Genomic DNA, 27,522 nt, shown 5'->3' with positions numbered 1-27,522 from the left:
GTAAAGATCATCACGCCATCATAGAATAATACTCAGAATCTAGTAAAGGATGACAGTATGTACAATGAATCCGTGACAGTCCAAGTCTCACCTTGGAAACTTCTTCCCCTTCATGCCTTTCCTCTAGAGCATTCCAGTTAGCACAGTTTGAAGATCACTCATCTAGTCCAAAACAATCATTTTGTCAAACTATAGACAGGGAAGCAAGGCCCGACTAGGTAAAAGGTATCCTAGGGCTGGACTCTGGCTATTTCTAACAGTCTCCCAGGCCCCACCACCATTTGCTTAAAATTCAGTTCCTTTTCCAAGAAATGGTGAGCCGTGTCATAATTTTCACCTCCTCTCTGCACCAGGCTCCTGCAACCAAGAGTATCAAAGACTCCAAATCCGTGGATCAGGGGTCAGCAAATGCTGTCTGTAAAAGGCCAGATAATAAGTATTTTAGGCTCTGTGGGGCATAGGGTCTCTGTTGGAGCCACGCTACAATGTTGCTATAGCAGAAGAGCCACAGACACCATGCAAAGGAATGAATACGTTGTGTTCCAGTAACACTTCATTTACAGATAGAGGTAGGAGGCCAGTCAAGGTGCATGGACTGGACAGACCTCTTCCACGCACGATGGGCTTCCACCTGTAAGAGGTTTCCATGGTTTTGCTGATGCTTGCACAGGGCTGAAGCAACAGAGAACACGGATGTCCGGGCACAAGCATCTTTCAGGGTACCCTGTCCTACCTTCAGCATGTCCTGCCTTCTTCCCACAGCACTGAAATTGCATGCTACCTTAGTACGAGTAAACTAGGTCGGTATTTTCCAGCGTGATCTGGGGTAATATTGGGTGTCAGGAGGATGATGGCAAAGTCGTGGGTTTGGTTCAAGCAGAGCCCACAATCATGAGGATTAGTCACACATCTTGGAAATCACACAAGATTCTTTCGGGTTTATGGAAGGTGAACTAAGGCCCAGACTAGGGAAGTGAGCAAGCAGGTCAGATTTATGCAGACAAATTCTTAGCAACGCTGAGTCTTAGAGCCTGGTTTTCTTAATTTTAGCCCCAGCCTCTTTCCACCATAGCAGGAGGCTAATATCAAGCTTTTATTATGGACTATTCTCAAATCAACAGAGGAGAGGGGGAAAAAATTGGCCGCTTAAAAATCCAAGGCCCTGCCTGGCAGCTCTCCTGTCCTTCCTCCCTCCACATCTCCCTTCCTTCCATCCACAAACAGTTCATTCCAAGACATCTCTACTGTGTTGCTCAGTCCCTGAGGAGATAGTAGGTGCTCAACAAATGTGTGTTAGGAACGGAATAAGAAGTAAATGGTATATTGCAAAGACCACACAGGGCTCACAATCGCCCAGGAGAAGGGAGGTCTAAATGCACCCTTGTAATCCACTGCAAGTGTGACGACCCGATAACACTTCCTCCCCTTTAGTCCTCCTAGAAAACTGCCTTTCAGTGAGAAATCTTCCCACCGATGTTTTCGTCCCCTCTGTAGCTGCCCCTTCCTTCTTCAGATAGAGCACCTCTGTCTTTTGTACTTGCAAATGAATTGTGATTAGTTTTCACCTCCAGCCCAGGGGATTAGCCGGGGGACCTTTGATCTTCAGGTATCGATTTGCATCTTAAAGGAAGTATGACCTCATCTGAGCCAGCTCAAAATTCCATCCCTGCCCCCCACCCCCTGCCTGTTTACCAGCCCCCGGCTGGCCAGGGCCTCCCAAGTGGGGCTGAAACAACAAGGTCGGCCAGACTCCTAGAGAAGGCAGAGGAAAACAGATTTCCCATCTCACTCAGGAAAGGTGGGAAAAGGAGGTTTGCTTTCTAAACACAGGCTGGTCTGCTCTTCCTCTTCCATCAAGTCAGAGAGACTGCCCAAGGTGCTGAGGGCGCAGAGGGGGCCACAGCGCCTCCTGGAACCTAGCGGGAGCGTGTGCGCAAAACGAACTGAGCTGGAGAATCAGAGAAACGCAGGCTGAAGAAGCCCTGCTTCTGTCTTCAATCACTTCTGACCTGTGTGACTCTGAACAAGTTTTCTAATCTCTCTGACTTGATTTCTCTCATCTCTAAAGTGAGAACAAAAGCCTTAAAAATCTATACTAATAACCATCTGAGGTGTGGCGTGGAGTGATCACGCCTGTACGGCAAAAAGATCTAAGAGGAATAACCAGTCATTTCCTTTATCTACAGGGATATAAACTCTGTGAGGGCAGGAATGTATGCCATTTTTTCTTCCCCCCATTGCTGTATTGACTGGCCCACAGGACACACTCAGTATACATCCATAATACATAGGAGTAAAGCACCATTTGGGCATCACTATCGCTGTTACTGTAACTAAGTAGTGCGTGTTGTCCTCTTCTCCAGCCAAGCCCAAAGAAACAACAAAGACTTACCAATACAATTGAAGGAAACCTCCTGTTGGCAGAAAAGGGAGCAGCCGTCGCCATTGATCTTATTCATGTCATCACATGCTTCACCTTGGCTTCTGCGGGAAGGAGGTAGAAATGTATCACATCGTCTTCAGAACCACAGCTGGACATGGGAAAGTCCCTCCTTGGGCCATGAACTTCCCCTGAGGCCTCAGGCCAGTCCCTTTCCTGAGCCTCTGTTCCTTCTTCAAAATAAGATGTGTATAATTTGCACGATCTTATTATGTTTGCCTGATTTTGTGTTTCTGATGACAAGGTAGAATTCCCCTACCAAACTCACTCTCTGAGGTCTTATGAGTTGAAATTCGTAAGAAACAGATGCGTTAATGAACACATGAATGAACAGAAACTTGCACTGTGCCTGGGGACTCTCACTGTCATCTTAAAATGGTAGATTTGAAGGAAATTTTGGAGTTTCTAAAATATAAATGCTACTCATCACTAAGCTCTGCCTCAGCCCCCTTCCCACTCCCCCAGTGCCCTTAAAGATAAAGATTTTTTCCATTCTCATGCTCTGGTCTGGTCTTCCTTGTATGGGAAAGTTTTGCCTTCTCCATTGGGTATGCCATTTCATGGTGTCCAGAACTCCAGCACCTGTGGAACTATGCTGCTTAGGGGAAAAAAATGTATCCTCTTTTTTCTTTCTTTTTTAGGAATTATTTCCATCACCTAAGGTTGATTCTGCAGAGGTTAGAATGGGTAGAAAATGAGCAATGCTCTCTGAATTGGGGCTATGAGAAGAGAAGAAGGGGTAGCAACTGCAAGACTGGATGATTGCCACTTTCTGGAAGGCTCCTGTCCTTTTAGAAATAAAAAAACTCAGATTTAGATCCTCAGGTTCCAAACTAGCTGTGTAATCTCAGACGGCTCACTTGATCTCTCTATCTGATCTTTCTATCTTTGGCAATTAAAATAAATTAAAATTAAGAGTAATTTAAAATTCCATTCCTCTGTCACAGTAGCTGCATTTCAAGTCCTCAGTAGCTGGGTATAGCCAGTGGCTGCTGTGTTACACAGCACAGAATATATTTCCATTATTGCAGAAAAATCCACTGGACAGTGCATTCTAGATGCTGAATCTCAGTTTGCTCACAGGTTAAAATGGAGATAAACTGTACCTACTCTTAGAGTTGGGATAAGAATGGAAAATAACTTAAAGTGGCTGGCATAGTGTGTGACACACAGTAGGTGCTCAGGGAATCGGTTCCCATTCGCACTTTGACCTGGGAGGTTTCCGCAGAGTGTGTGGCAGCTGTCCCTCCCTCCCTAGAGACCAGCTGGGACCTGTCACAGCATGGAAGAGGCCTCAGACTTTTCCTTTCACCCAGGCAATTAACACTGGGAAATGTTTGTTGCTTTTAGGAGGTGCGAGAGTAGCAGGAGGTGCCATGCAATCAATCCTTAAAACGGCTAGGGGCTAGGACGTTGCACCGATCTCTGAAGAGCCACCAAAGTTCTTGCCTGTCTGCACACCCACGAGCAAAGGACTCCATATTCCAAACTGGGTCCGTGCTCCCCCCTCTGCCAGTGCATCTCGCATGCTAGAACTGGTGATGGTCCTTGTGCCCCTTAGGTATTTCATGGGTTATCTGGGGACAGATCTTTTTTTTTTTTCTTAACCTGGGCTGGTTTCCCTAAACCACAGAGAACACTTCTAACCAGCTTCCCTTACCACCCAAACAGTGTGTTCTACTGGTTTAAGCAAAACACTAATGTCACCACAAGAATCTTCTAGGCATAGCAGATCTATCATTAGATAGGGAGGATCTGAGAAACCATCTTTGACCTCCCGGGCTGGAGTGGGTGGCCATCTCCTCTGTGTCCAAAGACACAGAGCTCCATCCATCACAGCACTTGTCAAACTTAGTGCCGTTGCCTGTTACCGAGAGCCCCATGCATCAGGCTTTGATGCCAAGGGAAGTGACGGGGTCTTTGTCATTCTAGCACCCAGGGCCTGGCACAGTGCCTGGGATACAGCAGACAACACGCAGTGACTTCTTCGCTTGCTAGTTCTGCAGGGGACTGTTGGTCAAGCAGCAAGGCGATGATGAGTCAGATGACAGCTTGGGCACTGGGCTCACATCTGGGTGCAGCTTACTGGGTGTGTAAGCTTGAAAAAGGCACTTTAATTTTTGGTGTTCATTGTCTCTTTTGTAAAGTATGGTAATAGGACCTATTTCATAGGGTCGTTGGACGCACCCAAGGAGATAACAGTGCTCACGCATATAGAGGCTCAATAAATACTTATGAATATTTTTAGGATTAGCATAATATCCACCCAGGGCTTTTATCCATTAGGGGCCTCACTGATTGTTGAATCTATCTGTATTTCTTTGTAAATTCCCTTACATATATATGTATATGTATATGTATATGTGTGTGTGTGTGTGTGTAGCAAATTAGCATATATCACCCCATGAAATATCCAGTTAGCTAAGATGACATCCCTTCTTTTCCTCAAAGATTGTGATTTGTTTGTTTTGTTTCACTTAGGGAACCACCCATAAGCTGCATTCAGTTTTCTGCCAAGTATATTAACAACCACTTGGTGCCTTCAGGTAACTTAACAAGTATTTGATATCTCTGCAGGATACCAATTCTAGGTAAAAATACTAAAAAACTTTCAGGTTACTATTTACATTAACAACAACAATAGTTTTGGATCAGTGAGAAGAATGATACTGTTTGTAATGTTCTACCAGGGCACCTTTATATATCTGGCCCCCAAATGGAGAGATTACGTTGTAGATTAGGTTTCACACCCAGTGAGTTTCTTTCTTTATCCTTTGTGCTAAATTGGAAAATCTCAAGTCACAGTTATGCGTTGTCATCAATGTTTCTCAGTGTTCTATCAGGCAAAGCTGCATCAGAAGCTAGAAGTGGATGTCTTAATGTGAAAGAGAACAGTGAATAGCTTCCTCTTCCCCAGTTTTGTTACAGGGAGCACTGAAAACTGCATCTTCACTTTCTGCTGGTTGCATTTGGATGCAGGTCTTAAATGCACACAATGGTGCCTTATGGATTTCATTCTCCAGGTCAGCAGCTTTCTCTTCCATGCTTGAGGAATCAAATTCTTGGCAGTCAGGTGGTTTGTGCCATCATTCAACACTGAAAAATCTTTACAGTATCTCTTCAATATTAAAATCTTGGCAATTCAGCTTTGAAATGATAATTGTAGGACATTTAACAGATGGATATATATGTATCCCTGAAATACCCGACTTCAGCAAAGCCACTTGAAATTATGCAAACCATCATTACTGGCCTTACTGGTGTCAACATTAAAAAAAAATGTCATTCCTTATTTCAAAAAAACGGAATTAATATCTTTCTTAGAACAGCCAGGTATACCTCAGAGTATATACGTGGGAGCAGAATCTTGCATAGACTATTACCTTTTTGCACAGCAAGTTGAGATGTAATTCACTGGCCCTCACCTGGTCCTATTCCCAATATTCCACTATTCCTTTCAATGCTAAGTCATGATGTGAAGCCAGCTGCCGGCCAGTAACTGATGTATGCATGGATAGGTATTCGTGCGCAAACTCTTCACTTGCATAACTGTGCCATCCTGGGTATGCTCCTAGCTGGTCCTTTCATCCCAAAGCAGGTTTCCAGCTTACATTACATTCCACAAAACCATCACTACCAAATTAAACGGTTCTTCCCCTCCAGCACAAGTGTCAACGATGAACTGAAGGAAATAGTCCTCTAGCCCTTCTCTTTCGTTTATGTACTACACCTCTGGGTGGATTCATGTTCTGCGCATCAGTGGTTTCATCCAACCGTGAAACAAATTCTCTTTGCAGTGTCCCACCCCCTACAAAAACAGTCATTGCGATTCCATGTTCCATAGATATTATGTGACACCCAACAGTGCCATTTAATGAAGGAATTTTGCCAATAGCTTGTTTTGCTATCTCCACACATAATGTTTATCATTAAATCTGCCAATAGTTTTAAAAGTCACTTAGCAATAGTGTGACTTGAACTACATTAGCAGTAAGGAACATAACTTGAGCAATAAGGACCTTAATTGTGAATGATTTTTGTTCTCTTTTTCACCTTTACAGAGATAACTATTCAATTTTATGCCAGAAAATATTTTTGTGCTTATTCTGGAGGAAGAAAACTCAAATGTTCACTTTTTTTTTTTTTAAACAATGCAAAAGTCTTGATGGCTTCTTGCCTGTTTTTGCAATTGCGTAATGTCTTGCTCTGTGGACAAGGGGATGAATGGACTGCTGATCCAATAAAACCCATTTTTTAGACAGGCAGCTTTGTATTTTCTGATCACACTTTTCCTTTTTGGCTGCTCGTGTGGAATCTTTACACTTTCTGATTCATTTGCCTGCCTGTTCTTATCTTCACATTCAATATTCACTCTAGAGACTATTTACTATGTATGGTCTCAACATTGTAGTGAGTTAGAATACTTTGCTATTTTTATGAGCCTTTGACCCAATTTGTAAATTGTTAACGTAACATGATAGAGAAGAAACAACAAATAAATATGCAGTTTTACCAAATGTAAATGGTAACCAGCAAAGAATGTGAAAGTGTTTTGACCTAGGTGCACCATGTCCTATTAACTGAATGTGGGATGGGATGAAAAAGACTAACAGAGTCTTGCAGCACATAAAACAATCAAGAATAAGAGCAGGCAGGGTAAGTGCAGACTGGCAGCTCTCTCAAAATCGTTTATGGTATTACATACTTGAGAAATGTATGGGCTCAAAAAAGAATCACTGCTTTTCTTCTGAGTCCACCCAATGACTTGCAGACAAATTGACAGCCTGCTGGGGAACCCTGGTAACCCACAGCTCACACACCTTGAAGAGTATCCTAAGCTCTTCTATTCAGCACCCTCACAATCTCTTGGTCTAATTAGCATTGCCCCTCCCCTTGCCTTAGTTAGATCTACTCACTTCTGGATAATGCCATCACCACAGTACCCACTTCCATGGATGTACACAGCAGCGGGCGATGGCTCACTCTCTTCACTTCCCGAAATGGTGATGACCCGGTACTGGTATACACTGCCAAGGTTCAGATCCCTGGAAAACATAAATAAGACTATTACCCATGCAGACACAATGTGTCCCTTGAGAACATTCTCTCAGTCTTGCTTATTTTGGAAATCACATGCACATTCAGTTATCAGATAATTATTACCGTCTTCTGTGGTTAGGGCACTCTCCTACACATGGTGGACTACACTAACATGTACAACTGTAATAACCAGCAGCAACTGATGGATGACTGTGAATACGACTAGGCTCTTTTCCATCTTTTATTTAACCTTTACAATAACCTTGGTGAATAAGAATATTATGGTATGTGGTCCACTGTAAAGGTGTTTGGGAGAATGCCATCTGGGAAAAATAAATGGGGTAAGCACACACACAGAGGTGTTAAAGAACCACACAAGATTCTGTGGACCTTGTCTGATCTTTTCTCCTCTCTTTAAGACCTGAGCAGAAACCCCAATACATGCAAGCAAGCCCTTTCCTTATGCTGCACCCAGTGATTCTCCTCCTCCCCACCACTTGCTCCTTCTTATGCCTCTGTCTTGACTGAAATCATAATAGCAGCATCCGTTAACTGAATGTTAGGCCTGGGGCTAAGCACTTTCCTTGTATTTTCTCATTTGAGAATCAAAACATAAGAATCATTGAGAATCAAACACATGTGTACTAGTATTTCCCTGCTTATTTTACCTATGGTGAATCAGAGGCATTGACAGGTTAAAAAAACTTGCTTATGATCTTATGCTATCAAATGATATCTTGAATTCTGCCTCTCTAATCCCTAGCTGAGGCCTGTTTTAATAATCTCATCCCTTGCAAAGGGGGACCTTGTTCCAGAATTGCAATTCTAAGCACTAGTTCTTGCGAGATTTCCAATTTGCCTAGACTGCATCTCTCCTCTGCTCTCAAGACCTCCTAATGCAAAGCCTGTTCTGACTTCCTCACCCTCAACCGTACACCTGATTGCCTCCCTCCCCTTAGTTCACCCCTCTCAGCTCTGCTTGAATTCATCCTGCTATTAAACAAACCTGGCTACTGCCAATTACCCTTCAACATGCAGATATATTTATGTCAATTCCACATGACCAAAACTCACCAACCCCATTTCCTTTTTGACCATTTTCAAAGGAAGATGTTATTCCTCTTTTTCCTCTCCCTCAGCATCAATCATTTACTTTCTAACAAAAAAAAAGGTTTCAAACAATATTGCCTCTCTCTCACTTACCAACTTTACATTTCCCTGTATGGCCCCGGAAGATGACTGGTTAGCCAGAGACGGGTAAGATTCCTCAAGGGAGGAACAACCTAAGACAGGCACAGTCGCAGGGGGATCATCAGGTGAGAAATTGGGGATCAACAGAGGTGAGGCTTAGAACCTCACCCCCCCTGTTTTGAGAGAAACCTTCTGCATCCGTGGATGTTTTACTGCCCTTGTCTAGCTTGGATTAACACTTAGTCTACAGGCTCACACCTGATCATCTACATTTGCTCTCTTACAACACTAAACTATGTTTTCTACCTTTATCTTGCATCTACCTACCACTTCAGTATTTTATTAAAAATAATAATAATAATAATAATAATAATAATAAGGGAGAAATGTGGGATTCACATATAAATCAAGTATAAAAATCAAACGAATATTCATATTTGACCTGATTGTTTATAGTTCATAATGCGTGATCAAAACCAAAAGTTTCTGTGATGACTGCCCTTGTACTGTTCACCATGTAAGAACTTATTCACTATGTAAGAATATGTTTACCATGTAAGAACTTGTTCATTATGCTTCAGAAGATTGGAGACTGATGAGAATTAGGCTTGGGGTGGATTAATGATTGTGCATTGAGCATCGAGTCCCCTCTACAGAATTTTATTGTTGTTAACAACCATTTGATCAATAAATATGAGAGATGCCCTCTCAAAAAAAAAAAAAAAAAGGTACCATGGGAAAAAACACAAAATGGTAATAAGAGAATTCCTATCAGATTCCAGTGTTGGGGGGGTGTTTCATAAACAAAAGGATGATGTCAAAAAATCTCAAGTTCTCCTGCCCATCTGTTGTTTCAGCTGCTGCTAAGACTGGGGCTATTTGGATAAGGCCAATAAGATAACAGGTGCAGGGGCACTGGACAGACGATGTCTCCTGACTCTCAACAGAACGAGGAATTGGAGTTTCTGAGCACTGAGGGACTCCGGTGACGAACACAGCCTTCCTGAAAATGTTGGGTTCATTACCCGACAGACAGTTTGTTTCAGCAGTGCTACAGCAGCTGGTCATACTGTGGGTAGGCCCTAGGGATTCCGTTTGTGTTCTGTCAATGAAACTAAGTAGGTGAAGTACATAAAAATCTTGAGATATTATTTGTATGAACGTATGAATAACTGGTACCTTGTAAACCTCTGGAATGCTCATTTGTTGATATAATTATAGGCTTTCTTTTTCCTACCTTTTTTTTTTTTTTTAGTTTATTGGATATTTTGTACACCTGTAGATGAATGAATATATCTGTTTTTTCTGGGGCTGCTTCTAAAACTGGATTATTATTGTTTTCCCAGGGGATACATGAAGGCACAAAATAAAGATAGCATGCTTTCTACTGTACATTCATTTTGCTTTAAAATATGGAAGCATGTTTTCTATTCAACAACTATGGTCATTGTTATGGAATAAAATAAGAAATTTTCTTCAGGCTGAAGCCCAGGCTGCTGGGGGCATGTGGTCACTGTCTGAAGCAAATGGAGCACTTCTGTGAAAAAGCAGCAGAGTGTGAAAAGGACTTCTCTACACTGAGGCCTCCATTTGTGTTGTTGAATGATTTATGGCTGATAATATTTAAGGTGCTTTGTTAATATTTGTGAATGTTTTCCTCTTCCTCCTCCCCCTTCCTCTCCTCTCTCTCCTCCTTCTGGATAAACACAATTTTGAGGAGAGTGGCCATGTGTTTCCATCCTGCCTGTATCACTCACTAGCTGAGAACTCATAGGCCAGTGGTCCCGCTGCTCTGAGCCTATTTCAAATTAGTCATAAAACTGGCCTCACAGCATTTTCCTACAGATTGAGTGTGGAACATGCATGGTGCACATATGTGCCTAGCCTATGATGAATAGTTAATACATGTTAATGCATTATTACTATAAGTGCTTAATTATCAACATTCTTATTCACTGGAGTTATGTTGTGCTCTTTTTGCTGGAAGGGATGGAGTGACAGTTCCCTGCATGTCATGTTGGTTAGGTAGACCCTTGAAGATGGAGCCACCATCTGTCCTGTGTGCCACGTCTGGATGGAAAGTCTCTTTCCTACCACCTCATTTGGCGAGAACACCCTCAGTGATGGCAACTTGCTCACTTGCCAGGTGGCTATTCCAGGTTCTGAAAATTCTGGATCCTCGGTTTGTCTTTACCCTGGAGCAGAATCTGTCTTCTCCTAACTACCACCTCCTGCCCTCCTTCCTATCCACTAGATTGGTACAGAAACGTGATGGACCCTCCTCCCTCCAGCTGTGTGCACATGGCTCATGCATCATTATTCACACAAGCCTGACAGCATCTCTTTGAAGTGAGGGTTGTTTTCCTATGTTTTCAGATATGAAGATAGCCACCCCCTTCATAAAAAGGCAGGGATGGGGGAACAGGGTAGAACTGCTCTTTAAAAGATTATGTTTTTCCATTGAAGAATTCCTCTGATAAAACTCCATTGTCTCCAACTTAAAGTAAAAAATAATGCCAGGGGAGGGCTTTTTTTTTTTTTTTTTTTCTCACGAACCTAGTTAGAATAGAATTGTTTCAGAAGGACAAGCCAGTGGCTTCTGAAGGCTTTACTGGAGGTTAGGACCTATTTCATGGTTGGTCTAAAAGTAAGGCATTTATGTCAAGTTATTCTTTTCAGCTGCTCCTAAACCCATCTGGAAAGTCTTACACTGTCACTTGAACTCCTTCCCCTCCTGCACCTCCCACATACAAGTGGACCCTAAGCCCTGTCGATTCTCCCATTCAAAAACTTCCACATCAGTCTCTGTGCATCTCTGCTGCCGACAACATCTCAACCTTGATGGCTGAAGCAGCCTCTAGCTCACCTTCCTGCATCAAGTATCTTCCTTTTCCAGTCTGACTAACACCATCAGAATATTCTTAGATCCAAAGCCACTCCCAGTTCAAAAATCTCGACAATGCAATGAAGGGAGCATATGCTACAAAGCTGAAACCTCCCAGTCACTCTCTGGAGCTAAAATCTTACTACTACATCTGAAACACGACGAGTTAAAGCACTTCTGATTTCCTTCACAGAATTCTGAGTGCCATTTAAATAAATTTTTTTAAAAGCTAACCTCCATGAGTAATTCATCTTCAATTCTTCAAATTGCATCTCAGATTAATTTCAGGTTTCTGGCTAATTTTACCTTGCAGTGTTTAAATACGAAGTGATTATTTGACTAATTTTGAAGGGTTGTTGTTTTGTGCATCCTTTGTATATGACTTTTTAAAAAATATTTTCAACATTTAACATCATTCTTTCACAAATGTCTCAAATGACATATCTGCTATAGGTTTGCATTTCTGGCAATTAGCAACAAAAACACTGGCATTTCTAACTGCTATGATTTTTCAGTATTTCTTCTCAGAAATGTCATATTGATGGTAAAGTGCATCAAATGTGAAGCATAATCTTACAGTTGAATTTAGTTATAGATTATGAAATCATTTTATTAAGAATATTGAGATATATATGTATATGTATATGTATATGTATATGTATATGGAGACCAAACACCCTATACTGAGCTTTTTGGGAAAAACACGTATTTCTTAAAGTGTTGATGTGTCATTAGCATCATGACAGTTCAATTAAAACCCCCCTGAAATCTGTAGGCAAGTCCCTTCACTTATTTGGGTCTGTTTTTCTACCTTTTATATGATTCTTGTCCCATACCGATGTGAAGATAAAATGAGAAATAGGAAAGTCCAATAGGAGAAAGGAGGGTGAGAGAACCTCATTGTACTTTGGAAATACCCATTTTGCTTCTTCAAGGAAACCTTCTCTGAGCCTCTTGATTTCTCCTTATTGATCTCCTATTGTTTCCATATCTTAGCGCTCATTTATCACACTCTTTTTGTCCAAATAGACTGTGTAACTGTGTTTTGCTTCTTTGAAACCCCTCTTCTGCAAAATAATAGCAACTGTCATTCCATTTGTTGCCTATTTATCATATGCCAAGTACTATGCTTGATACTGCCTGTGAATCACCTCATTTAATTAGAACAGTAGTTCCTTGAGTAATTAGCATCCTCTCCCTTTTCAGATGATGATGCTAATACCTAGGGAGGGTAAGTGACAGCCCATAGATTGCTTTTGTCATGGCGCAGAGGCATGAGCCAGGTCTGCCTAGCTCCATTCCAACACAGCTCTTTCTGGATGTGAAAGTGGTTAGACTACAGAAATACTGCAGAAAATACTGCAGAACAGAAGTTAAAAGGTCTGGTTTTGAACCAGGTAGAATCCACATACAAAGACCAGTTGGAAAGTTCTACAAGTCAAGAAAAGCACACATACTCTCTTAAACACTACGACAAGCCATTCTCTCTCTCTGTGACCATCCGTTTCTGCATCTATGAAATGGGAATCTGGTAAGAATGTGATCAGCTCTGCAATCCATAGTCCCGATTTAAGGAGAACTGTAGTGTTGCATCTTTCTGTTATGAGCTTTTCTAGAGGCTAGAAGCTACCTCAGTAGGTAAAATTCTGCACTGAGAATGGGTGTACTTCACGATCTACCACCCAGATTGTCTAAGCTGGAAGACACGGTGGGGGCAACACCTAGGATGCCTCTGGCTCAGGAAGAGGAGCCCAAGCAGGCCAGTTTTCCTTGAGCTAAAAGTTAGAGGGTAATGCCTGGGCACTTGGCATACCAGCATCCAGCCAAGAATGGGAAGAGAAGGAAACAACCACTTTTTGAGCTGAGATGATGTGCCAAGGGACTTCATACATGCTATTATTCTTGTCAGAATTAGGAAATACATCAGTTATATAGAAAAGTGTACAGAACACTGTAACAGTCCTTAGACTTAACCACCCAACTTTGTCATATTATAGCACTTTGCCATATATTCTTCATATCTATTATTTTTGGTTTAAAAGAAATAAAATATACTGCTTATAATATTTGATCTCAACCCATCTGTGTGCTGTTACTGTACCCCATTTTCCTCTCTCCCATGAATGTTTATATACCTTTTGTACATAAAATATTCCCCTCTATTTCCATTTAATAGTTTTAATGTTTTTATTTTTACCTGTATTGCTTCCATCACCTACAATATGTTTTTAAAGTGATACGTGGTGTGGATTGTTTTCTTCCCAAATAGGATGAGCCATTTGTCTGTATAACAGTTAATCCTTTCACTGCTACATTGGAACACTGCCTTTGCCATGTATCATTCAGTACTTAGGTAAGTGTGTTTCTGTGTTACCTTGTTGCACTGTACTTTCTTTTTTTCTAACAGTTAATCAGCAGCAGTCTGTCTTAATTTCCAGAGTTTTATAAAAGTCTTGATTTGTGCCTCAAGACTGTTCTAAACTTTGGTTTGTGACCCCAAAAGACCCCTTTGCTTTTCCATGTGAATTTTAAGTTTCATTTTTTTAAAATGCCTACTGAGATTTTGACTCCAACTTTATTGAATTTATAGATGTATCTGAGGAGAAAAGACATCTTTATGATATGGAATCCTCCCATTTATACACAGGCTTATCTTTTTATTTATTTAGGTCTTCTTTTATGGTTTCAGTAAAGTTTTAAAGCTTTCTTCATAAAAGTTATGATGACTTTTTATTAAGAATATATTCCTAACACTAAGCATTTTATAGATATCAGTGCTATAGTAAATGGTGGTTTCTCTCTCTTTTTATCCACCTACTTACCACACATATACACACACTTATCCATGTATATCTACATGTTTTGTGTCTACATGTGTTATATCTACATGTGTTTGTATTCTCATGTTTTGAAACTGAGTTTTTTTATTGATGTTCTATTTAGAAATTGTCATAGATTCCTCTACTAATTTTAACAATTTGTTGATTCCCATTACTTTTTTCTATGCAGTATCTTACACATGAGGATAATGATATTTTGTTTCCTCCTTTTCAGTCCTGGAAATTTGTATTTCTTGTCTGGATACCTTCTACGTATCCCAAGCATTCTTATTGCTGGGAATTCTTGGTGTGACCCTGGGATCAGAAGAAATACTTCTTATATTTTCCCATTAAGCATAATGCCTAGTATTCTAGTTCATATGTTTTTGTAGAGTGAGGCTGTCCCTTTCTACTCCCAGTGTACTTCTGTCTTTTTTTGTTTTGTTTTTTTTCTCATAAAGGGATCTGATTTTATCAGTTTTTAAATTCTGCATCTAGTAAGTCAACCTTGTTTTTAAAAATCATTTAATATGCTAGTTTTGTGAATTACGTTCATAGATGATTTAACACTGAAGTCTCTTCTCATTCTGGGATAATCCAGCTTTGTGCATGTTTTTGTGAGTGTGTGGGTTTTAATGTATTGCTGAATTCTGTCTGCTAACATCTTATAAGAAATTTTTGTTTCTTGGTCATACATTTCATTTACCAAGAAGTTTTGTCTTTTTTATTTATTTATTTGCCTGCTCAAATTATTTATTTATTTATTTATTATGCTTACAGAAATAGCATCCTGTGTGATACTGATTCTTTGATATTTGTTGACATTTGTTTTGTGGCCTAAGGTATAATAAATACTGTTTAAATGTTCTACATATTCTAAAAGAAGAAAACATTTATACTTTAATTTAGCCGTAGGATTCTATATATTTTTATCAGATGAAACTTTTTTATAGTGTTCAAAATCTTCTAGATTATTGATCCATTTTAGTTTGTTTGATCTATTAATTACTGAGAAAGGTGTGTTAAAATATCATAATATCATTATGGATTTAGTACCTTTTTAGGTAAGAGTCATATTTGATTTATATATTTTCAGGTCATGTTATTTGGTATATTCAAGCTCAAAATTATATAATATCCTTTTATCATTATATGGTAACCTTTTTATTTTAGTAATACTTATTGCCTAATGTTTCTTTTGTCTGATAATAATACTAATTTGTTTTGACTAGTATTTGCTTGGTAAATATTTTCCATTTCATTACCCAACTGTTCAGTAAATGTGTCTTTAGTTAACTTCAACCTGAGAATCTCCATCTTAATAGTAAACTTAATATAATGACTGTTATATCAGATTTATTTCTCCCATTTTATTCGTGCTTTCCACTTGTCATTTCTTTTTCTTTATTTTTCTCTTTCCTTGCCTTCATTTGAATTTGTTGTATTTATTTCTACTCTTTTCCCTTTCTTAGTCCATCTAATCTTTATAGATTACATTTTCTAATTAATTTTTCTTGTTTACCTTAAAATACTAACATAAATACTTGTTATCAAAACAAATGTTAATAAAAACCCTGATGTTAATTGTTGGCCAACAATGATGTCAGTTTATTTTTATTGTGCTTTTAAGATTTTGACATGTGTGCTGATGCTTATTGAGTTTTAATCTGTGGGAATCATGTGCCATCTGGATCAAATGTATATTTTTCCCCCAAGTGATTTTACATCAACTTCTAGGTACCCTTGGAACATTATTAACCTAGAACTAACTATCTATCTATCTAGCCATCTATCCATCTATCTATCTAACAATATCTATCTATCTCTTCCTATCTTTCTATCTTCCTGTCTGTCTGTCCATCCATCCATCCATCCATCCATCCATCCATCCATCCATCCATCCATCCATCCATCCAACCATCCATCCAACCATCCATCCAACTATCCAGTTACTTTCTCAGTTCCAGCACTCCCAGACCATTCTGAATAGGACAAACACAAACTTCAGGTCTTTGTGAGGTATGGGACATTTACAAATATATTTTTCCCTAGTATAGTCTCTCACTATGCATATAAACTGTCAATGGTCCTAACCTTATTTTGAAGGCTTTAGTAACAATTCCCCACCCTGCAGAGTTGCAAGGTCAAATCTCTTCTCCGAGAATAAGCAAAAATATTCAATCCACTTAGTAGTCCAAATTGATGGCTTTCCCTTATCCAAACTAAATCAATAAGACATTAGATTCAGGGCTTACCTGTCTATTTCTCAGTTCTGTTTTACTTCTTGCCCCTGAAAACATTTTTTTTTCTGATATCAGTCATGCATTTTAAAGGCTGCTACCAGTTATATTGGTTATATTTTATCTAGAATGCCTAGATACATGTTTTGTATTAGAGTGTTTTTGGATCGGTTAGTCCATCACATTTCCACACACTATTTCAAACATAAACCTGAAGGGTAGAAATAATTTGCATTGTTTAGTTGAGGTTCAGTGTAATTCAAAGATCTGCCCGAAGTCAGGGAGACAATAAATGTAAAGCAGAATTTAAACCATGCTGTTTGACCCTGTAACCTCTGACCTTTCCATGACGTTGAACTGACTCCTTGGACAAGCACACACAGGTGGGCATCAATGCCCAACCCAAAGCAGAACACTCAAACTACCTGAAGGTAAGGCAAAGTCTTCTTTATGGCCCTAAAATCTTTAATGAAGCTGCAACCGACACTAAATTATATTGTGTTTCTTACGTGAAGCTGGAGATGAAAATACCTTCTGCTCTAACATATCTTAGGGGGAGAGCTGACTTTCTTAAAAATGATGAGTGATAGTATATTATCACAATTGCTTCATTTTTTCCAACCATAAAGACCACCCATAATGAAAAATAAACTAAAATTACATCAAATTGCATCACCTTGAGGCAGCTACCAAGAACATTCTTGTCAGCTTCCCATCATGTATCTGTTTATATATAAGTATATGCCCATACAATTTTCTATGAATATAAGATCACTTTTTCATGAACACTTTCAGTGTTCATGGAAAAAAAAAAAAAAAAGAACACAGAGAAGTAAATCCAGCTAGTCAGCTTTAGGCTACATGTACGGCTTTGACCACGTTTTCAAATTTTGGATAAACATATTTCTAGCATTTCATTTGTTCATCATTTATTCATCAAAAGCATTCACTGAATCATCTCAGGCAGGTTCTCCTAGATTTCTGGGATTCAAAGATCAATTAATGACAGTCCTGCCTTTAGGATGCTCATAGGATTGTCGGGAAGAAAAGACATTCAAATGGACGCCTTTAACACAGCTTAAATGTGTGGGAGCCGTGGGAGCACGGAGGAGAGCTATCTGACCCACTGAGCGGGAAAGGGTCTGAGAAGACTTCCCAAAGGAGGTGTACTAGCTTGGCTGGAGGAACGCGAGAGGCAGCCACGTCAGGAGGAGGCAGAGAGAGCTGCTTTCTTGGCAAACGACATACCGTATTTGTTCTGTGGAAGACCATTTTGGTAGCAGTGTAGATACTGGTTTGGGGGAAAGGAGGAATGGGAGTGCCTGTTGGTAGAGAGATCAAATATTTCCATGGGATGGATGATGAAAACTCAACTGGGTGCCTACGAAGTTTGGCTCTATGCCACACATTGTCATATTCTGTTTTGCTTATAAAGAACTAAAACTTAACAATCAAATACCCTTCCTCACTGAATGAGCTTGTGTGTACTCGGCTCCAAAGAATTTATTTTGTAACACTCATGCATTAAGGTTACATAAACTCAGTTTTTCCTACATGTGATAATGATATACTCCTTAATTCAAATTGTATCTGGGTATCGCCCTAAATTATTAAGAGGACACTTTTGTTCTAGGCCAAGAGCTACTTTAGTCTTACTTTTTTGGGGAGGGGGTGGTCATTAATGATTTGGGATACAGAGCATCATATGCCCTTAAAAAGGAATGACTTGAAAGGCCCTTCAACATCACTATGGGGGCCAGTGGGACCACGGCAGGCAAAGAGACCATGGTCCTTCCATTACTTCAGTTGTGATTTTGGATGAATTAATTCTCCTCTCTGGTCCTCATTTTCCTTGTGCAACTTTTTAAAAAAATTGTAAGAGCTTTTAAATACTTTGTGTTAACAGTTAGGCAATGTGGTCTCATTTTCCTTGTGCAGTTCAAATAAAAATATGTAGACTTTTTCCACATATAGACTTTCTGATATGAATCATCCCACAGATGAAGAAGGTACCACCACAGGTCTCAAACAGCTCAAAGGGCATAGGGAGGGTAGGTCAAGTACAGAAACCTTGTAATACAAGGTAGAATTTGAATAATACCAATAGAGAGGAGAACCAAACTGTTTGGAAGGATGAGAAAGGCTTAGGGAGACTTCTGACACCTTGATTAGGTTGATACAGCATCTCATACCTTAGTATAAACTTAGCACACTTTGTTGCAATCGGATGCTGAATGCCTGTCTTCCCAGGTGTTTAGCCCTTCAAGGTCAGAGAACAAGTTAGCCTTTGATTGTTCTATCTCTAAGCCTCCCATAGCACCTGGCCCAGAACAGTTTTTCAACAGTACCTTTTGAATGAATTAATAGTTTGAGACAGTGTACATGAGGAAAATGTCAAAGGACATAAATGATGAGTATAGTGTTCTGAGAAGGAGGAAGAGCAAAAACCAGGACACGGGTAGACCTTTTTACATAACAAATGGTTCACTTCCACAGAAGCTCAGGGTAAGCCAAGGGAAGTGCTGCAGTTTTTCTAGAATGATCAGTTAGAGTACACTGGATGACAGAAGGCTCTGAGGTAAGTTGCTGGGTCACTGTTACGAAAGCAGGGAACTGGACACAATTACTTCCTAAGCCTCCTCCCCACCTGCAGCTGTAGAAGTCAGAACTTTGGTGCCTGAACATTAGCCAAGATGCTGAACCAGCACCCAACGTCCTTTGACAGCAGGGGCTCCGTCTCCATTCCCATCTCCCCGCCTTCCAGATCTGGCACTCAGTAGACTACAGCACTTGCCACTTCATGTGCCCTTATATTCAAACAAAGCTGTGATACCGAGATCCCGTTGCCAAGAAAGACTCTTTGTTTGGAAAAGTGGACTTTGTCTTGCAAAAGCTGTCTGTTTATTCCTGCTGGTGACCACTGTGAGTGCCAGCCCTTGGTTTGGATTAAATGAACAAAAAATGAGATGACTGGGATCTGAGAAGCCACCGGGCAAACAGACCCTCTCACAGAGGCAGTGCAAACTCATTCTTTCCATACTGACAATGCTGCCCTCACGCCGCATACGGCTGGGTAAGGAGCAAACTCTATACATGCGACTGATTAACTCCAGCAGCCTTTGATATAATTGTCCAAAGATTTGCCCTGGTACCAATTTAAAACACAGTAGCAAATTTAATAAAACTAACAGTTTTCAGCCAAGGCCTTTGTTATTTTGTTTTAAATCATCTTTTGCCACCAATTGAAATGATTTTCTACTTTCTTGGTGCAATGAAATAAAATACAAAAGGAAAGAATGGAGGGACAATGTGGAAATCATAAAAGACCCCGAGCTTCCAATCCTGGGATAAGGTTAACAGCAGTCCTGAGATTTAACTGGTTGTTTGTGTCAGGCTGCAACGTGAAGGGAAGACATTTACCATCTTTGGGGAAACACCACACCTGGATAGAATTAAAGACAGGAGAGAGGAAAAGACCTACAAGGGACTCTTGTTTTTTCCTAAATGCAACCAAAGGCGATGTGTGACAGCTTCCCCAAACACCCCTGCTGGTGACGGACAGGCCTCTTGATTACAGAGCAGGGGCTTGTGACAAGATGACTGGTCGCCAAGGCCTCTGGGAGCCAAAACACCAGATATAGTTGGAGGTAAACAAGGCATGCGGCACAGTGTGAAAATCGAGGCCAAGCTGGGGCCAGCAAGTCGAGCGGACGGACCCAGTGACAGCTGGTGATTGAGCGGCACTAACTGAACACAGTTGTTGAGGACCAGGGGCCAGTGGGGAAAGCAATCTCCTTTCTCCTCCCTGTGGCCTCTCTGGGTGGCCAGCAGTTTTATTACTGGCAGAGGGCAAGCCCAACGGCATTTTCGAATTTGGCACCACATCTAAAACCATTTGGGGGCTGGGCTTCTCTTTCTTCTCTCCCCCCCACCCACCCCATGAATGCTTTGGGTTCGGAGAAAGCCGGCGTGCAGTTAGCAAACTGAATTTCCCCTCAAATTTTGAAACCCATGTGCACTTGGGGAAAATGTAATCCTTATGTTTCTGATTCATTTACACTTAACTCATCAAAACGCTATTTTGTAAGAGCTATTTGATGTCTACGGAGTCGTCTAAGCCTTTCGTAAGCCTTGCTTCTTAGAAGCAGGAAGTCACGTTTCTGACGAGAGGGAGAACTTGAACCTAAAAGGTTGAGTTTGTTTTGAAATGAGGGCTCTTGGAGGGTCACGTGGACCCTGAGCCTGGCCAAATGCGTTCTCTCATTTCCTATACCACCCCCCTCACCAGCCCCAGCTGCCATGACGTTACTGATGTCAGCTCTCTATGATTTCCCTCCGAGCACCCAACGGAGACTTCCCTGTGATCAGAGAGAGCTGAGCTCAGATTTGAGTCCCAAGGTTTGGCCAGACTTCAGCACTGTGTCATGTGGGGGAATGAGCACCTGGACTGGGAATCAGGAGCCCTAGGTTCTGTCCGTTGTACTGCCAGCCAGAGAGGAAGCGGCCTCCTTTCTGGGCTCAATCCTCTCATCTGTAGAGTGTCAGTACTTCAGGGCTCCTTCCAGGTCTCGAGAGATTCTGAGTCTCATTCCTAGACAGTAGGAGGTTTGAGCACCTCAGAATTCTCTCCACTTGAACATTTTGGAAACTGAGTTTGTATACAAGGAGCTTAGCTCAAGAAAGAAAGCCAAAAATGTAGAAACATAGCTGAAGGGCTCAGCTATCACTTCACGTCTCTCATTGTGGGAAGGATATTCGAGCCTAGAGAGGGAATAATTGTCCCAAGTCATATAGAAAATTAACGGCAGAGTCAACTCTTCCTGGTATTTTTGACTAACATCCTTGGATGGAAGTTTCCAATCTTTGGCTCATCGTATATTGAAGCTGGGGCACAAAACTACTTCCTACTCGGACAACAGCCGACATCAGAAGGGAAGGGGGCTGGCACTGCTTTGCATGAGGCACAGTGAGGCGGTGTCTGGCTTACATTAAAGTCCATGAGTGAATGATTAATTCTGGGTAGAAAACAAAGCCCATGCCTTGTAACGTTATAGGTATTAGTGCCATGGAAGATTAACCCCAAGGCACCCCCTGGGGGTCCTTTTCAGAACATTGGGCTACACTTTGAGAATCAGTGGTTGATGAAAACAGGTGGTCTTAAGGGTCCTGCCTGCCCACCCCCAACACTCACAGTCATTTGCGCGCACACACGTGCACATGCACAAGCTGACCTCAGTTGTTCCCGCATCTCTACATGGGAAAGAAAGGGCATGGTTCAAAGTCAGCTATGGCTGTATGTTTGTCACTGACTCATAGCTGGCAACTGCAACGGGCTTTGGGGCTCCTCCTCCTCCGAATCCAAGCATGCCTCTACTCCACAGTCTGTTTCCATCACGCCAGTGACATAAGCATCTCCCATAACCTACTCACCTGCCTCCTCCTTCTGATCAGTCAAAATCGTCCATCCTTTTAGGATTACTTAGCCCCAGCCAGTTCTCTCCATCTTCACCTTGACTACCCTAGTCTAGCACCATCATCTCCTCCTTCGGTTTTGGCAACACTGTCTTACTGCCGTTACCATTCATGATCTGAGCCTCCGTCCCTACAGCTACTGAGACAGCCACACATTGCCAAATGTCCTAAAATCAAATCTAATTCGATCACCTCTTACCTGAAGTCACTCAGTGGCTCTCTACCACCCTCCAGATGAAATCTAGACCTACAGCATGGAACTCTAGAACCATCATTACAGACCTGCGCTCAACCTCTTTGGACTCTTTGCTCAAACGCTCCTCCTCTGATTTTGCCTCTCAGCTACCACAAGCAAGCAGTCGCACTCCCTCCCCTGGCTGAAGACCCTGGCCTCATCAGATGCCGACTTTCCCCAAAGGTTCCCACTCACTCTTTAAAGCTGAGCGAGGAACTCTTAGCCCGTGGTTTTTCTCTTTTTTTTTTTTAATCGTAATACCTTTCTCACTGTTTCGTTGCCATTTGTTTATTTGTCCACTTCTTACATTAATTAGATGAAGCTCCTAGAGGGCTAGGCCTCCCTTACTGTCTGGTTTATTGATCTCCAGGCCTATCACAAAGACGGTGCTAAAGAAATGCCTGCTGAATGAATGGAAGACAGACCTACGTCACCGAGCCCAATCCCATCACTTGAAGGATAAGGAGACAGATGCCCCGAGAGGAGAAGGGGTCATGCTAGAAGGCTGGTTTTTTTGTCCTTTCGATTCCCTGGTAACTAGTCCACCTTAAAAGTTAGAAGAGAGACCTCCATTAAACCAGATATCACTTATTATCATGAATTTCTGACTACTTACTCATCTGCCACAGGGCTTACTTATTTATTCATGCAGGCATGCAGGCATGCATTTATTTACCTACACTGATTGACCATCCACTTGATGCCTGGCCTAGCACAAGAAGCTGAGGATAAAGTGACGAATACTACCTTGTCCCCATCTCCAGTATCTCATCATCAAGGCGGAATACCACTGAACAGGAAAAACACAGCTATACATTTTGAAGTTGTCCCGGAGGGAGAGCTTGGGAAGCCCTAAGAGACAGGAAGTATGCCAAGGAGAAATCTGAGAGTCCCCGTATGCCTGGAAGGCTTTCTTTAGAGCTAGTCTCCATGCTCACAGTCCAGAGTTATTGCCAGTGTGACATGCAACTTGCTCCTTTATAGAATTAAACAACCCTGGGCAGGTGAGAGCTCTGCGCAGGATGGTCTGAATGGAATGTCAGAGCTGGAAATGTCCTTCAGGGTCATCTGCTGGTGCCTTTGCTTTATATATGAAGGGCTTGGGCCCACAGATGGGGAGTCACAGACAGGGGTCACAGCAGAGTATCAGGAGGTCAGTACTGTATAATCTAGGTCTCCTGATCCCAGGACAAGCACTTTCTTTCCCTTTTTTCTTTAGCTCAGACACTGAGATTAATGGGCAATTTATTTTTCTTTCTTCTAATCTGACACTGAACATAGCAACAGTTACAGTTTCACAGGAAACTGTTTCATGTGTGTGGCTGTGCATGTTTGTGTCTTCGCCTTTCACACATACTCTCCGGCCTGCCCTGGCCAAGAACAAACCTAATGAAAACCAAACAATAGAAAGAATCATGAACGTGTCAATCTTTATAGTTCCCCAGATTGCATTGTGTTCTTGCAAGCGCATTATCTCATTAGTTTCTCAGGACATCCCTTGTGAGACTGTGTGGCCAGGAATCATCACCCACTTTTTCCAGGGGAAGAACCTGGGGCTCAAGCCATTAAAGTGACCTGGTCAAGGTCACACAGCGAGGCAGTCATGTGCTGGCCTGGGAATCAGATCTCCTATTTCCAAATTCAGCATCACTAAAGTAATGTCTGAGGTTTCTGTCTTAACAGACGCAACATAAGCCCACTAAGATCTGCCCTAAGGATTCTTAGCATCTCTGAGTGCAGACTGAGTGTATTTTGTCCACTCTTCTTGCCAATGCCCAGTGTGAGATAAATTCCTCCAGTCCTCTCACATCTGTAATTACTCTGACGGCTGTTATTTTCCTTCTCTTGCCTATTCATTTATTTGTTTTCTTACAAATCAGGAATTGGATCTATAAAGCTAAGTCCAATCCAACCTACCTACCCCTAGGGGGAACAGCAAAAGACCAAAGTAGGTCTTAGGACATCCATTGCAACCTGGTTGCACTAACTCATCGTTTTCCAAAGGAACTCTTGATGGACCCCACCCTCTAATAAAACACTAAATTAAAACCTATTCCTCCATTTCAGGAAATAACATTTCCCTCATTCCAAATTCTCAGACCAGAAACTTGGGAGTCACTGGACAGTTCCTTCTTCAAACCCCTGCATCCATCAGATGACCAAGAGCTACTGATTCTGCCTTTAAACCAGCTTCCAGCTCATCCACTTCTCTATGCAAATAGTCATCACCTCTGGTTTGGACTTTAGTAATAACCCCTAAATGGACTTTCTCACTCTTCCTCAATCCTTTCTGGACAAAGCACCCAGAACAAATTTATAAAAACACAAATCTGATTGGCTTAGTTCTCTACTAAGAATAAATCCAAACTCCATAACATGGGCCACAATCCTTTCATAATCTGGCCCCTGATTACCTCTCCAGTCTTGTCTTCTATAGATTCACCCTTAATTTAAAGGGGAATTATATTCTATTATAGTCTCCCATACCAATAATCTTCCGTTGTAATTACATTTCTATCTGGGCAATTTTTCAGTCTAGCCCTCCTATCCAATTTTCTCAGGTTCAGGATTCCAGTGCCATCATGGAGACTGACATGCAGTTGGCACTTGCTGGCGAATGACTGAATGAGTGAATTTATCCACAGAGCCTTGGGCCCTTCATCTGACCTCCCTAGGTCTTATTTAATGTGGGTAGAAGAGATGTGGTAACGGCCCACTCACTTTAAAGTCCAGTAGTGCCTCAGACTGATCCACAGACATTTAGGTAAGTGATTTCAGTGGTAGTCGCGCCAAACAGGAGCCCTTCATGCTTTCAAAATCATGAAGGTACTTGGAGACAGGCAGCACCGTCCATGACTGCTGCTGACCCCCGAGGATTCTGCTCAACATTTTTGCTTTCCCTCATATTCCCGGAACCCATATTTCATTCTGAGAGGCACTTGGCCCAAGACAGACAAGAGGGAGTCGTAAATGGATGATGCCCAGCTTCCAGAAATAGAGGAAGATTGTGCTGACTATGTATCCTGCTAGCCTGGGCTAGGAACAGAGGTATTTGTTCTGGGCTTGGAGAAATAGCTCTCACTCCTGATGCCCAGATTATTACATTCCCTCCTCAAAACCCTACATTTGATCCATGATTGAACATGCACTTACGCCATGAAGTATGTTGGCTCATTCATTCATTCATTCACGTTTGCTGAGCATCCTTTGGTTTCAACCACCTGAACTGTGGTAAACCTTTTCAATGATCAACTCTCATTCATCCTCAGGTCTTGGCTTGGACATCCCTTCTTCTAAGAAACCTGCCTTAACTTCCTCTCTGTGTCTTCCCACAGCCCCCTGTGCACTCCTCAAGCCACAGCACTTCTCAGGTTGCAGAGTAATCACCCAATTCCTTGCCTGTCTCCCTCTTTAAATTGTGTGTCGGGACTCTATTCCTAGTTCTAGCACAGCACGTAGCACAGAACAGATACTTAGTAAATACTGTTAAGTGAAACAAGTATTACTGAGCATGATTATATTAGATTTTCACTATTTGGTTGATGAATGAATTAACAAATGAACATATATAAGAACAAAGAATGAATGACTGGGCGACATACAAAAAGAGCCAGGGAAAGAAATAGCCCAAAGGAAAAAAAGAAAGCAGTGGTGACTCTGCTTGAGGAGCCACCTGTGTCTTCAGCCAACCCCGATTTGATCTCAAATTTCCCAATTCTCTGAGCTTGAAGATGGCATCACATGTCGACGTTATGGCTAAGATCTGGAAGCAAGAGACCAGTATTCTTTGAGGTTTCACACTGTGTTACTACTGACTAATTCTTCACTCATTCATTCAACAAGCACTCATGGAGCCCTCATTCTGTTACACATAAAACTGCTACATTTTGTATTGAGAATCTGAACCAGATGAGAGAAAGAAATACAAGCCCCATTAAATAGAAGACAAGGATGAAAGATCATGTTATAAGACATCCATGTTCCAAATAGGCTAGGATCTCAGTGATGGCAGTTGAGCTAGCCTTCATTATGAGTCCCCAGGAGACATTTCTGGTCTATTCAAATGTCACCTCATCAGAGAGCCTCTCCCTGACCACCTATACAAAACCACTAAACCTTACCCAACTAAAATATGCAATTGATTCTGGTTTGTCTCTCCCAATTACATTGTAGGAGTTAATGAGAGCAAGGGCTTTTTCTGCTCTGTTCACTACTGCATCCCTAGTGCCTAGAAAGTACTTGGGTTCATGGTGGGAGTCAACAAATATTTGCTGAATGAATGAACTGATGGGAGTTCTGAGCATGTGGAGTCTCAAGGAAGGGATTTGGGATCTGATTTGTAAAATTTGGACTCATATTCACAAGAACTTCGCCCTAGATCATATGAATATATCCTTTCCTTATGTTTATTTATTTCCCCCAACAATTACATTGAAATGCCTACAAGGTAAAATACAATAGCTATTGTGTTGGCACCTTAAACAGCTCTAAATATTGGAGAAGAATTAATAGATTTATTAATTGGGATACACAAATCAGCCAGTTGGGAAAGATGACTTATAAAAATATTTCTAGCTCTCAAATATCCTAAGAAGAGAGCGGCACAAAAATATCAAGCAACACAAACATCCTTGTTCAACTAGAAGATGAATGACTAAGAGTGCTTGCTTCAGAGTTGACAGAGTTACATACGAAACCCAGCTCTGCCGCTTGATAGCTGTGTGAACTCTTGAGTTCCAGATCCTCATCTGAAACGTGGAGTTAAGACCATCCACTCTGTGGGGTTGTGCAAGTTAAATCAAATGAGGCTACCTAAGTAAAGCCCCTAGTAAGTGCTTGACATAGAGTAGGTACTTACCAAATTGCAGTTTCTGCATTTCTCTTCACCTGCTAAACTCCTTCCCATTCAAGGGCCATTCAGCAATACCTACTGAGTGTCTACACTGACCTGGAATTGTTCTTGGCCCTTGGAATGCACCCAGAGATGAACAGGCAAAAGAAACCCAGTCTCAGGAAGTTCACATTCCTTAATTACACCTCAGTTCTTCCAAGTTTGAAGCCCCTGACTCTGACTCTGTGTCTTCCATCAGGGCATTACTAAACTGCGGTGATGCTGTGGCCCATCTCTCTTTCTATAGAGTGCAAGCACCATGAGGGCAGGCGCCATGCCTGGCGTGCACCACATAGTTCCCTCTCCTGAC

The 27,522-nt window shown here is 41.5% G+C and overlaps 1 protein-coding gene across 1 annotated transcript in view; it reads right to left on the bottom strand.

The window, feature by feature from the left end:
- The window catches only part of PAPPA (pappalysin 1), a 230,765-nt gene that overhangs the window by 120,920 nt on the left and 82,323 nt on the right, over positions 1–27,522 (bottom strand). Inside the window, exons 8-9 of the mRNA XM_036915515.2 lie at positions 7,357–7,485; positions 2,393–2,484 (exon numbers count right to left, since the gene is read on the bottom strand). Of these exons, the coding sequence (XP_036771410.1) occupies positions 2,393–2,484; positions 7,357–7,485 (221 nt within the window). The remainder of the gene's footprint in view (positions 1–2,392; positions 2,485–7,356; positions 7,486–27,522) is intronic.

The sequence above is a fragment of the Manis pentadactyla genome, chromosome 3, assembly GCF_030020395.1.
Source record: "Manis pentadactyla isolate mManPen7 chromosome 3, mManPen7.hap1, whole genome shotgun sequence".
NCBI lineage: Eukaryota > Metazoa > Chordata > Mammalia > Pholidota > Manidae > Manis > Manis pentadactyla.
Note: the sequence above shows the minus strand (reverse complement) of the source record. Positions and strands in the feature narration are given on the sequence as shown.